Consider the following 14819-nt stretch of genomic DNA (forward strand, 5'->3'; position numbering starts at 1 on the left):
CATAGCTATCACAGTACCAGCACAGCACCACACGTGTGTCCAGGACAGACTCCCTCTATCGCCCCCTCCTCCTGGGAATGGAGGATCGAGGGAGGAAGGCAGGTGTGAGGGAGGTGAGTGAAGCAAAGGAGTGGGAGAACCAGCAGGAAGAGGAGGAGGAGGAGGAGGAGGGGGAAGAAGATTCTCTCCAACCCTCCTCCTCTTTCGCTCCCTCCCCCCTTCCCTCTCTATACCTGGTGAGATGCTCCCTCCCTACCATTTCCGCCTCTATGCCTTCAAGGGTGGGGGGATGGAGGATATAGAGGTGTTTTGTTTGGAGTAATTGGAGTGCTGGTACCCTGGGAATGCAGATGAAGGAGTGGAGTGCAGGTACTCTGGTAACATGGAGTACAGGTACTCTGGCAACATGGAGTGCAAGTACTCTGGTAACACGGAGGAGTGCTTGTACTCTGGTAACATGAATGAGTGCATGTACTCTGGTAACACGGAGGAGTGCAGGTACTCTGGTAACATGGAAGAGTACAGGCATTCTGGTAACATGGAAGAGTGCAAGTACTCTGGTAACATGGAGAAGTGCAGGTACTCTGGTAACATGGAGGAGTGCAAGTACTCTGGTAACACGGAGGAGTGCTTGTACTCTGGTAACATGAATGAGTGCATGTACTCTGGTAACACGGAGGAGTGCAGGTACTCTGGTAACATGGAAGAGTACAGGCATTCTGGTAACATGGAAGAGTGCAAGTACTCTGGTAACATGGAGAAGTGCAGGTACTCTGGTAACATGGAAGAGTGCAAGTACTCTGGTAACATGGAGAAGTGCAGGTACTCTGGTAACATGGAGGAGTGCAGGTACTCTGGTAACATGGAGAAGTGCAGGTACTCTGGTAACATGGAGGAGTGCAGGTACTCTGGTAACATGGAAGAGTGCAGGTACTCTGGTAACATGGAAGAGTGCAGGTACTCTGGTAACATGGAAGAGTGCAGGTACTCTGGTATTATTATAATCAAAAAGAAGCGCTAAGCCACAAGGGCTATACAGCAGGTACTCTGGTAACATGGATGAGTGCAAGTACTCTGGTAACATGGAGTGCAGGTACTCTGGTAACATGGAAGAGTGCAGGTACTCTGGTAACATGGAGGAGTGCAGGTACTCTGGTAACATGGAAGAGTGCAGGTACTCTGGTAACATGGAAGAGTGCAGGTACTCTGGTAACATGGAGGAGTGCAAGTACTCTGGTAACATGGAGTGCAGGTACTCTGGTAACATGGAAGAGTGCAGGTACTCTGGTAACATGGAGGAGTGCAGGTACTCTGGTAACATGGAAGAGGACAGGTACCCTGGTGACATGGAAGAGGACAGGTACTCTGGGAACCAAGAGGAGCAGAGTGCTGGCACTCTGTGAACATGGGCATTCTCTCAAAAAATACTGTTATGTACCCCCAAACATTCTTCCTCACTTTGTACTGCCCATCCCTACCCTGGGACTGGGGATCAACAGCTAACCACCTTCAACCTGTTCTTAGTAAAAATCAGCTCTCAGAATAATTACTCTTTCAGGCTCCAAGCAACACACACTGCATTGTTCAGAAATTTAAATTTGCTTAACGTACACAATATTCACACTACTGTGCATGCTGTGTTTACAGGACACATGACACAAACACTGACCGAGAGCTTAAATTCTGTCTGTAGAACTGCAACAGAACAAATGGACATAAATATGCTGGAAAATGTACAGTGAAGGATGACAATATTGATCTCATGTATCAGAAATCTTTCCTAAAAGGATAGACTGAAAGCACCGAATCTGCACTCTCTGGAAAGATGTAGTATTAGGGAAGATATGATTGAGGTGCCTAAATGGAAAACAGGAATAAATAAAGGGGATGTAAATAATGTGCTAAAAATATTTAACCAAGACAGGACTTGTAGCAATAGGTTCAAGTTGGAAAACGTTTAGATTTAGAAATGATGTAGGAAAGCATTGGTTTGGTATTAAAGTTGTGGATGAGTGGAACAAACTCCTGAGTAGTCATTGAAGCTAAAACCTTGTGTAGCTTTAAAAATAGGTTAGATAGGCACATGAGTAGATGGGCATGACTTGGATCTACCTAGCATGGGCTAGTAGGCCTCCTGCAGTGCTCCTCCTTTCTTATGTTCCTGATATAAGGAACAAGTATCTCTCTGATATTTCATGTGTATGACTCAACACATTAGGACATGTTTCCATGAGACACCTGATGTCCCTGTTCACCGCATCAGTAACATGAGTAGGTATTAGTCAACAGGAGTGGGTCACATCCTGGGACAAAATTGACTTAATTTGCCCAAAATGCTCTGCATAACAAGGGGCTTTCTATATAGTAGTATGTCATTGATGTCAGCTAGGCCTGTATACCTTGTACGTTTTTTTTTTTTTTCAACAAGTTGGCCGTCTCCCACCAAGGCAGGGTGGCCCAAAAAAGAGAAAATCCCCAAAAAGAAAATACTTTCATCATCATTCAACACTTTCACCACACTCACACATTATCACTGTTTTTGCAGAGGTGCTCAGAATACAAGTTTAGAAGCATACACATATAAAGATACACAACATATCCCTCCAAACTGCCAATATCCCAAACCCCTCCTTTAAAGTGCAGGCACTGTATTTCCCATTTCCAGGACTCAAGTCCGACTATATGAAAATAACCGATTTCCCTGAATCCTTTCACTAAATATTACCCTGCTCACACTCCAACAGATCGTCACGTCCCAAGTACCATTCGTCTCCATTCACTCCTATCTAACACGCTCACGCACACTTGCTGGAAGTCCAAGCCCCTTGCCCACAAAACCTCCTTTACCCCCTCTCTCCAACCCTTTCGAGGACGACCCCTACCCCGCCTTCCTTCCCCTATAGATTTATATGCTTTCCATGTCATTCTACTTTGATCCATTCTCTCTAAATGACCAAACCACCTCAACAACCCCTCTTCTGCCCTCTGACTAATACTTTTATTAACTCCACACCTTTTCCTAATTTCCACACTCCGAATTTTCTGCATAATATTTACACCACACATTGCCCTTAAACAGGACATCTCCATTGCCTCCAACCGTCTCCTCGCTGCTGCATTTACCACCCAAGCTTCACACCCATATAAGAGTGTTGGTACTACTATACTTTCATACATTCCCTTCTTTGCCTCCATAGATAACGTTTTTTGACTCCACATATACCTCAACGCACCACTCACCTTTTTTCCCTCATCAATTCTATGATTAACCTCATCATTCATAAATCCATCCGCCGACACGTCAACTCCCAAGTATCTGAAAACATTCACTTCTTCCATACTCCTCCTCCCCAATTTGATATCCAATTTTTCTTTATCTAAATCATTTGATACCCTCATCACCTTACTCTTTTCTATGTTCACTTTCAATTTTCTACCTTTACACACATGTACATGTACTTGTAGAAATAATTATTATTATTATTATGGGGTATGAGCTACGAGGAGAGGCTGATGGAATTTAATCTAATGACACTGGACAGAAAAGCTAGGGAAGACATGACAACATAGTGGAATGGCCTTAAAATGGTGGAGGCAGGTTCCATACATAAGTTTTAAGAGCATATATGATAGGGCCAAGGCTAGGTGGGAGTACATCTGGCAAGTGGCAAAGCCATGAGTTAGGACTCATCCCATGCAACCACATGTATGTTAGTACTCTAACAAGATGTAAAATTAAGGTTTAAATAAACACAAATTATTTTAACAATCATTATAATTCCCATCTATTATTTCAAATAATGAATTACAAAAATAGTAATATATGGTAAACAAAATGGATATGTTAAATATTTTATATATCCTCGGTGGGAGATGGCCGACTTGTTGAAAAAAAAAAAAAAAAGTTGAAGATGGTCTCAATTACTAACAAGTACATAAACAAGACAAGTACAACACCAAGGCATTTATTATGGATTGATAAAGCTCCAAGTGATCAAATATTTCCATAACAAATCTCCTAGTACACGTACTGTAATCTTGTTATTTACATATCACTAGTAAATATGAGCTTTGATGAAATTAGGTACAATATTTTATTGAGTAATATTTAAGGAAAAATAACTGTCCAATAAAATGTGGGTATAGGATACAACATTTTGGTTAAAATAAGGTATGCATATAATAAGCTATTTATAGAAAATCAAACAAATTTCAGTGAGGACATCAAATTAAAAAAATAAGTTATCTTCAGCATTATATTGTATATATTTATAAAAATGAGCATAAAAATCTCTTAAGTATTACAACCCTAAGATGATTATTCATGCTTTAATGTGTTTAAAGTGCCATATAACCCTTGTGAATATAGCACTTGGCTTTGATTGTAATAATGTTTTAAGTTCTTCACATCTACTTTTAGAAGTGCATGACAGTCTCTTCAATTATCTATTTAAAAAATATAACTATTGTACACACTGGTGTTACATTGTTTCTCATAGACTTCAGGATAAAACATGTACTATACATAGGTGTAAATAAAAGAAGTGATAGTTGAATTACTGAGAAAGCCAACATATATTAAGTGTTGAGAAATAAAATTTATCATTGTTGATATTTTCTTATAAACAATACTACTATCAATAATTATAAGAACATTATTCATGATTTTCAGTACTGACTAATTTATTAACACTAATAAACCACAGTTAGTCCCTTTCATCCAAACCTCTTTAATGACCAATACATAAAAATCTATGGAGCTGAATTAAATTCTTTTAATATCACAGTATAAAAGAAACAAATAATTGTTAAGTGTCACTGTCATGTTTGCATATATTAATAATTATCAGTTTAAGAAAACATTGAACATTTCACTCGTCTATCTGATTGTCAGTGTAATAAATGGAATGTAAAAATTACCCAAATTGGTCATGTAATGGGAAAGTTTGGACAATACAGCAATAAAAATATATGGATAGGAATTGTGCTTAAGAATGTTTTGTGATAAATATGGCACTCCTTCATATTTGTTTGCATTAATTACAATAATCCTCGATATTTGCTGCATTACACTTATATTGCTGTATATAGTAATTCCAGTACAGAACATTTTTTTGCCAATATGTTTTTGTTTGAAAGATAATCAGATCAGCATAAGTTACTGCAGAATGTTTTTGATGCTGTAAGCTCTGGTTAGCCTTATTATCAAAAAGATATTAAAACATTTGTATCAGTTGTATTATGATAAATTAAATATAATTTATATAATGAAATTACCCCAAAAAGCTTAAAAAATTATTAATAATTCAAAGTTTGTTGTCATAAGTCATACACACACACACATTAAAAATATTTTTTTCCACTATCCTCGAGTCTACCAAAAATACCACCAAATTATCGTAAAAAATGTCATTTGAATTTTCGGTGTATTGACAGTTCCAAGTGCAATCCTCTTCATAATCTCAATTTGCCACTCCCTCGATCTACATACAACTACTGGTATTACTCAAGAGTCTCCTTTTGCTCTTTTTGGTGCTTGGTGATGTGTGTCAGGAGGTCAATCTGGGTCACAATGCCAATGCACACTTCCTTCTCTATGACAGAACCTTCCACATCTGCAACCGTAACAGAAGTGAATCATTAAATAATAAACTGCATTCTTAATGAATATACTATACACTGTAGAACAAAAACAAATTATTGCCCTAGTACCTGTTCTTGTGCAGTATAAACAGGCACTGTATATATTCAGTAGTCTTAATATCAATATATTACAGATATTGTAAATCTGTTATATACCATATACTAAAATATAGACACCACACTGTAATGCTGATGCTTATCCAAGACATTTCCTTTAAAAAAAAAAAAAAAAAAAAAAAAAAAATAGGCATCACATTAGAAACAAAAACCTCTTTAATATCCCTGGTGTGTGACTGAACATCTACAGAAATTCTATGCAAATTTAATGGGTCATAAATGTGAAATAATTTAATTTACTAGACAAAATGAAAAATTGCAAAATATCTAAAAACAAACCCTGTGCTAAAATAGTCCAATCGTTTGTATGCTGTTCTTCTTTCTTTCTTTCAACACACCGGCCGTATCCCACCGAGGCGGGGTGGCCCAAAAGAAAAAACGAAAGTTTCTCCTTTTACATTTAGTAATATATACAGGAGAAGGGGTTACTAGCCACTTGCTCCTGGCATTTTAGTCGCCTCTTATGACACGCATGGCTTACTGAACACTCTCTGATTTGAAACCGATCATTTATTTTAATTACATAAACAACCATTTAACTTCTTCCAATTTGTCAATTATAATTTTTAATATTTAGTGAATAATCTTGTTATTTTAAACTTCCTGTCAATATCTTGTACTTAAACCCAAAAGCATTAACTCCACAAGTAAGAAGTCTTTTAGTATTAAGTAGTCTTAGTCTATTTCTGCCTTAAATGCTGTGCATACTCTGGGTTTTCAACTTAGTGTACTATATACCATGTATGTATAATGAATTTAAATAAATCTGTTATAATTGCTTCAAGCTTACTGCTGCAAGAATATGAACTATTAAGAAACACACAAAAAGTTCTATGCTAGAGTATAACAAAAGCCTACAAATAATAATTGCTTAAAATAAAGTATAAAAAGTATGAATAACTATCAGCATATAAAACTTAAATTTAAATTTCTGCATTTAAAATATAAACACTGTAAGAAACAAGGCAAGTCTAGATACTAAAGTCCATTCCTTGCACATTATTAAAGAAAATGATTGATGTTATACATATTACTCTTTTTTGTTAAATATCTGATACACAAATGCGAGTATGCCCTGCTTTCAGAGTATACTCACCAAATGTTACCTAATTATAAATGTCAATACAGTACTATATTGCATTTGAGCTACCCATTTCACAAGAAAAACACAGGCTTTCATTACATTCTAATTATTAATAACGAAAAAATGTTAAACCTGTATGGGTCATACAGCACTACAAACAGGGATGTGTGAGAGTAGGGGTTAATGGAGGTGGGGAGCAAAGGCCACTACCACCACCAAGGGCCTCAACAGAATGGGATGTACAACATTTCTCTTTCCTCGACCCAGGAGCTATAATTTCTGAGGTGAGATCCCCAGAGACTGAACCCAGGAAAGAGAGGAGAGGAGAGGGGAGGGATGGGGAAAGGAGGTTGGATGGTAAAAATAGGGGTAGGGAAGGGAGAAGTGGGGAGCATTTAGGTTTGGCCTGAAGAAGACGACTAAAAGGTACAATTCATTAGATAAAATGTCTCATCACCATGGCAAGGAACATCCCTTGAAGAGGACAAATAAAAATCTAAAAAAATATTGCATGAACCTTAATAATATTATCTTTATTTTTACAAGTACATGTACAGGCCTAGCTGACATCAATGACATACTACAGCCTCTCCTCACTTACCGATGTACTCGATTACTGACAACTCAAACTTACGACGGGCTCTCTGACCAGTATGCATACCTAAATAACGTATATTAGAGCTGATTTCCTCTATTCTCTGTATTACAATATACAGTACACTACTGTATAAACATTTAAATATACATGTATACCAAAAATGTTATAAATGGTGCAAAGGTGACATTAAAACAATATCAAAGATGATTGACACAAACCCACTACCATTATAGTATGCTCCTCACTTAGCGACGAATTCATTTACCAACGTGGTCTTAGGAACAGAACTCCATCGTTAAGTGAGGAGAGGCTGTACTACATAGAAAACCCCTTGGTATGCAGAGCATTTCGAGCAAAGTAGGTCAGTATTGTCCCAGGATGCGACCCACACCAGTCGACTAACACCCAGGTACCCATTATTACTGATAGGTGAATATAGACAACTAGTGTAAGGAAACATGCCCAATGTTTCTACCCTTGCTGGGAATCAAACCCAGACAATCACTGTGTGAAGCAAGAGCCTTTGCTACAAGGCCATGGGCCACCGTAACCTTGGTTGGTTTAATGCCTGCCTCAACTGTCTTTGCTGAAGGAAAAAGGTGTAGATAGGTGCATCACAAGCATAAATTCCTCCAAATAAGACTAACTTTCTAAACTACCATGATGCTCAACACTTTCTGAAACCCATTATATTACTGTACTGAATATTATAAGCCTACAAAGCGATTTATTATAATCAAAGCCTTGTAAGGGCTAGCTTATATCTGGATGTTGAATTAAATCATACCACAGGCGGGGATAGAACCCACGAGTTCTATCCCCGCTGTGGTACAGTTTGTTTGCAATCATGTCATTACGATTTCCCGAGTCATAGATATTGAATTCTTTGAAAGGCTGATTAGCTGAAGCATTATCAGTAACGTTTTATTATTAGGTATCCTCTGAGAGGGGTTTAGATTTTTTCCTTCCTCCAAGATTTCATGCAATAACTTGAGAATGCCTTCTCTGATTAGCTTTAAACTTTCAATGCAGATAAAAAAAAAAAACCTACCTGAAGAAAGTTCAGTATTAATGGACTGTGTAGGTGACAATTTGTCAATTTTATTTAGAAACTATGTGCTATTTTATTTTCTGTGCAGAAACTTGAGAATGCCTCTTCTCAAAGGCTTCGAATTTTAAACACTGACACTTCTTACCCAAAGGAAGATTCGGTACTTGGTTCAGGATGTGAAGGTACAAATCTGCCAATTTTTTAATATTTAACTATTAAATAAGTGGAGATTATTGGTTTCAGTGGGATAATTGGAGAATGCTTCTTCTGATCAGCTTCAAAATTTCAACACTGGAGTTATTGTTATTGTTATTGTTATTGTTATTGGTATTGTTATTGATCTGTATAAGTGCCAATTTTATCAAACAAATTGGGATGCTGGTTTCTTTGTGATAACCTGAGAATACCTCTTCTCGTCAGCTTCAAAAATCACAACACTAGCATATTGTACTAAGATGAATGTTTGGACTGGCTTTGAACTGGGTTCTGTGCAACAACTTGAGAATGCTTCTTCATACTGACTTGAAACTTTCAATACTGGTGTATCTTACGTAAAGATTAAAGATTCTTTATAGTAGCATGATACACTGCTTGTACAAAGGTGGGCAACATTTAGGTGTGTATGCAAAAAGTGCCTTAGTATGCAGAGGTTTGAATTTTTATTGGGCTTTGTAGGTAGCAAATGTATTTAAAAATTGGGGATGGGGGTACCATTCTTAGTTTTCTGGAACCCTAAAAAAGTGATATCAAGCTGAGAAATTATAATGGTTATATGAAGTTGCTGTAATTCTACACACCATTAATTTTTATGCATTTCCTTTTAACATTTTAAGATATAATATTTTTTATCTTACACCTGACAAAAATTTGGAAACTTTAGCTTATTTAAATTTTTAAGCATAATTTTATAAAATGCTATGCTCTAGCACAATTTGCACAGTAGACACACTGCCATGAGTTTTGTCAGTGTATTAGTTTCTGTGACACAGTTGTAGTTGTGAAATTATGGCAAGTCTAAAAGTCTACTGACGTCATATGACAGACCAAGTTTTGTCTGATTAGTCACATATTTTGACAGTATTTAATTGGGTTGACTTTCAGCTCCTGGCCATCTTATGGGTGCTGATCAACAGCCCCTCTGCCTATAGAGGATATTGATCTACAGTTGTAACTATTAATGGTGTTGATATACAGCTTGTGCCTTTTAATGATGGTGATCTACAGTTAGTTACTGGGCCTTTTGTGGATGTTAAGTTACAGATGTTGGGCCTCTTGAAAGCGTTGACCTGAAGGTCTTGGGTATTCTGAGTGTTGATCTCCAGCCCTTGGACCTCTTGGGAATCGGGGTTGATTTAAATCTTCAAGGCCCCATGAGGCAACTGAGGTACAGCTACCAAGCCTCTTGCATGCATAGAGGTAAAGGAGGCTGAGGTTATGGGACATGGATGGCACCTCTTTTGGATAACATAGTGACCAAAACACATCTGGCTTAATTTATATACACTCTTACAAAAACCTTAGCCCATCCCAATTTGTCTTGCATTTTCTTGCTTTCCTAGTTGTCTATATTTATACTTTAGGCATAATTTTTTGTAAATTGGGTAATAATATGAAGAATGAGGAAGTAAGCAAGTAGTAAACCAGGACTTCATTAAATTCATCATCTTTGGTGAGGAAATGCACAGAACAGTGTAACGAAACAAAAGCTAAATATCTGTTAGGACAGAGAAGCACATGCAGAATCTTCCAAAATCACTCAAGAAAATATACAGTGGTACCTTGGGATACGAATTTATTTTGTTCCAGAAGGCTGTTCGAGTGCCGATACCGAACAAATTTGTTCCCATAAGGAATAATGTAAATTAGATTAATCCATTTCAGACTCCCAAAAATACACTTACAAAAGCACTTACATAAATACACTTACATAATTGTTCGAGTTTTGAGCTGTTCGTATCCCGAGGTACCACTGTTACATATAGATTGAAAAAAAAAATGGCATTTTAAGTTAAATATCTTGTAGGTAGTGACAGTATAGTATAACACTGGAATAATTTCTGATTGATGTTATTACATAAACAAAATTCACTTCAAATTAACCAGTGCTGTATATTTAAAAAAAAAAAAAACAAAGATAAATCACTGAAAACATTAAGAACAATTGCATTTTGTAATACATTTGGAGGACAATTAAATACAAATAGAGGAAAAAGCAATATGATGCAAGAATCTTGCAAAGTAGAAATCTTACCAGGGTGTCCCCTGCCTGTGCCAGGTGGAGTAAGAAGGGAGAAAAAATAATATAGTTCTTAATTTTTAAAGGGGCAGTTATTATAAAAATAGTGTATATTAATAATTTCTCTATTCTGTGCATAAAAGTGTATATATAAAAAAAAATTCAATAGAAAATTATTTTCTCTTTTTGTGGGATGGTTACTCCAAGACCAAATTTTTTTACTTTAGGTGCCTAGATTTTTTCAATATATTTATTTCCATAGAAACACTGATGGCAGGCAGTGGCTGCCATACAAACTAATTTACTCTTCAGAATATTCAGGAGGTTAATTCTCTCTCAAAGCAAAGAGAAATACTAAGGACTGTCAGTATTCAAGCGATATTAAGTGAGGGTAAACAGGAGTGAATGTAAACAGTTGTTGCAAATCATGCAAATTCCCTGGTGATAGAAGATAAATTAACCTGCAACACCAGCAACATATACTTTGTGGTTTTTCGGAGGATAACATTTACTTAGGCAAGAAAGATAAAACTCTGACATACTTAAATATGCCAAAGTATTATTTACGTAAATTCATCATATCATTGTATGTAAAACTATATTTATTCTCTAAAAAATGTATTTTTTGTTAATACTTTTAGGTGTTTAGAACAGATTAATTGGATTTACATTATTTCACTTGGGAAATATTGCTTTAGTTTTTGTCAAATTTGGTTTTCGTCAGACTCTCTGGAACCAATTAAAAACAAAAACCAAGGTTCCACTGTATGTATAAAATACAAAGTTACTGCTAACTACTAAAGCAGTGGATATGTCCTGTCTAAGGGCAATGTGTGGTGTAAATATTATGCAGAAAATTCGGAGTGTGGAAATTAGGAGAAGTTGTGGAGTTAATAAAAGTATTAGTCAGAGGGCTGAAGAGGGGTTGTTGAGATGGTTTGGTAATTTAGAGAGAATGGATCAAAGTAGAATGACATGGAGAGCATTTAAATCTGTAGGAGAAGGAAGGCGGGGTAGGGGTCGTCCTCGACAAGGTTGGAAGGGGTAAGGGAGGCTTTGTGGGCGAGGGGCTTGGACTTCCAGCAGGCGTGCACGAGCGTGTTCGATACGAGTGAATGGAGACGAATGGTATTTGGGACCTGACGATCTGTTGGAGTGTGAGCAGGATAATATTTAGTGAAGGGATTCAGGGAAACCAGTTATTTTATATAACCAGACTTGAGTACTTGAAATGGGAAGTACAATGCCTGCACTCTAAAGGAGGGGTTTGGGATATTGGCAGTTTGGAGGGATATATTGTGTATTTTTATACGTATATACTTCTAAACTGTTGTATTCTGGGCACCTCTGCAAAAACAGTGATTATGTGTGAGTGAGGTGAAAGTGTTGAATGATGATGAAAGTATTTTCTTTTTGGGGATTTTCTTTCTTTTTTGGGTCACCCTGCCTCGGTGGGAGACTGCCAACTTGTTGAGAAAAAAAAAATTGGGTTATTCAGTGCAAGATGTGGTGGAGGCTTGATCCTCCATTTGCTGAGTGCCCGACAGATGCACTTCCTATTTGTACTCACCTAGATATTAATTCCTATGCTCTGCTTATGGTACTGTACATCCTTGCAAAGAAAGCATTATTTAAATTTCATAGACATTATATTTTATCCATTAGAGCAAGGAGGCAGATAAGACAAGCTAAAGGCTTATTGTTTCATGTTCAAAAAATTATGTTCTTTGTCTAAGGTAACTGGAACGAATGGGGTTTGAACCCCACAGTGATGAATTTTAGGACTCACTTGCCATGGGGTTCAAACCCCACTTGTTCTGTGGTTTGCTTGCAATTGTGTTATTACAGTTTCATAAGTCATGATCACTACCATACCTAGCTTACAAATATGAGGAGTAATAATCATTAAAACTGCCCAGAGAAATAAAAAATCTAGGGTTCCTTTATTGTATGCCTAAAAAACAAGACATTACTATACTGTGATCTAAGTGTTATAAACAGTGACCAATGAAATGTGACAAGGCACTCTGACAGAAAGCTGGAACACACTTAAAAGATCTGTATATAATAACCTCAGTCAAAGATGTTCAGCAGATGAAGACAAGTCTCTGATTGTGGATGAAATATACACACCTTTCTTTTAACTGTGTATCAATTTTCTGTTTGAGTGGTTTCTCCTTTTCACAGGCATTACCTTTACAAAATAGAGGATAAGTTATTGGAAGACCACAGCTGCCTTATTTAAAACAATCCAATAGATTATGTGATATACATGCACTTCGTATTGAAGTAATAAATAGCTTTCGTTTCAGGGTGGTGAGCCCCTCAAGGAAGGTTCCTTGATGTTGGTGAGGGGCTCTTGATTTAGGGAATTGGATCTGTGCTCCAGTTCCCCGAATTAAGCCTGAATGTCTTCCACATCCCCCCCCCAGGCGCTGTGTAATCCTCCGGGTTTAGCGCTTCCCCCTTGATTATAATAATAATAATAATTCAGGGTGGTGAGGATTTGGCTTGTTTATTAACCTGTAAACGGTCCAAACGTATATATACGTTTTTTCAACATTTGAAAGTATGTAAAAAAAGTAGATCTTTTTGTTTTTTTTACATTTTCAAATGTTTAAAAAAATCTTTGATCTACTTTTTTTTTGTTATATTTGAAAATATGTAAAAAAAACGTAGATCTACTTTTGTAGCACTACACATGTGAACGTAGATCTGCTTGGACTGTTTACGGGTTAAAATACTGTAATATGAAAAGAATTATTTTTTCCATAACAAATTCAGACAAGATGACTGACTATAGTGGTGGTTTTCCAGCACTCTAAGCAATGGTATTTTTAAATGAAAATGCAAAATAAAATTTGTAAACAACACTGCTAATGTTACCTAATGAATTACTGTACTGTACATAGAGGAAAAAATTATGCAACCGTATATTCAACAAAACTGCAATAGAAAATATGCCACACATATAAATATATTGCCAAAACATTTATGCATAGCAAAGCAGTGAAAAAAATTATCACTTAATAGAGAACTAATAAGAAAATTATATGCAAAGCAAATTTATTTAATGCATGCATTGGACAGGCACCTAAAGTCAGTACCTGACCAACCTGGCTGTGGTTTGGACATTAGTCTATGTGCAGCCAGCAGTAACAGCCTGGTTGATCAGGCCCTGATCCACCGTGAGGCCTGGTCACAGACTGGGCCACGGGGGCATTGACCCCTGAAACCTTCTCCAGGTATACTCCAGGTAAAAGTTCATGCTCTTCACCGGTAATAAAAATACCTCTTATAACCCATTGCTTGGCCCAAGAAATGTGTAATTCCTCAAAATGTATCTACTGTTCATGCTATGGATAAATGTTCTTGCTAACTACTATTGTGATGTATTATTGTATTCTACTGTAAGTGAATGTTCAAAATTCAATAAATTTAAATATTAAAAAATACTAAATTTTATAAATTCCACTAAATGTATTTTTTTGGAGACTGCACACTCTTTGGTTCTTAGAATATTGCAACTCCTCCTTCACTCTGGACGAGGAGTTGGAATGTTGCTGTTCACAGGGTCATCTGAATTGTTAATGTCTGCACACTTCCTATAAAACAGCTATTGAATAAATGATGGTGATGGTATTTCCTTTTATTTTTGAGTCACCCTACTTTGGTGGGGGATGGCTAGTGTTAAAAAACTGGAGGAAGATTTACACTCCAAAATTATTCCAAAATATTTAATCAACACATTAATAACTACTAACATCCTTTTGAAAATATTCTAAACAACTAAAATTTAATTTTTACTAAAAATCGGATATTGGTATCTGCTTTGTTAAGGAAAATGTCTCCTGATGGAGGGTCTTTGCCATCATGATGTCTTGTTCAAAGCAGCTTTGTTCCCATTATGGGGCAAAGGTTAAGCAACTTCTAGCTTACCAGTGCTGAGGATCCACTCCTTAAAAATTTGACAGATATCATATAATTATATGAACTAGATATAGTACCTCTACAATAAGAACCTAATCAGAACTGTAATAGACTAAAAAAACAGAAAATACTACAAACACTTCAATACTGTACACAATTT

General features: G+C 36.6%; 1 protein-coding gene across 11 annotated transcripts in view; it reads right to left on the reverse strand.

Annotated features, from left to right (window-relative positions):
• Nucleotides 1-3757: 3757 nt before the first annotated feature.
• Nucleotides 3758-14819, reverse strand: part of Cbs (Cystathionine beta-synthase) — a 98562-nt gene continuing 87500 nt past the window's right edge. For all 11 annotated transcript variants that reach the window (XM_070097873.1, XM_070097881.1, XM_070097879.1 and 8 more), the window contains exon 12: nt 3758-5615. In XM_070097873.1, coding sequence (XP_069953974.1) covers nt 5503-5615 — 113 coding nt within the window. In that variant the 3' untranslated portion in view covers nt 3758-5502. The remainder of the gene's footprint in view (nt 5616-14819) is intronic.

Source organism: Cherax quadricarinatus, chromosome 60 (genome assembly GCF_038502225.1).
Source record: "Cherax quadricarinatus isolate ZL_2023a chromosome 60, ASM3850222v1, whole genome shotgun sequence".
NCBI classification, from domain to species: Eukaryota; Metazoa; Arthropoda; class Malacostraca; order Decapoda; family Parastacidae; genus Cherax; species Cherax quadricarinatus.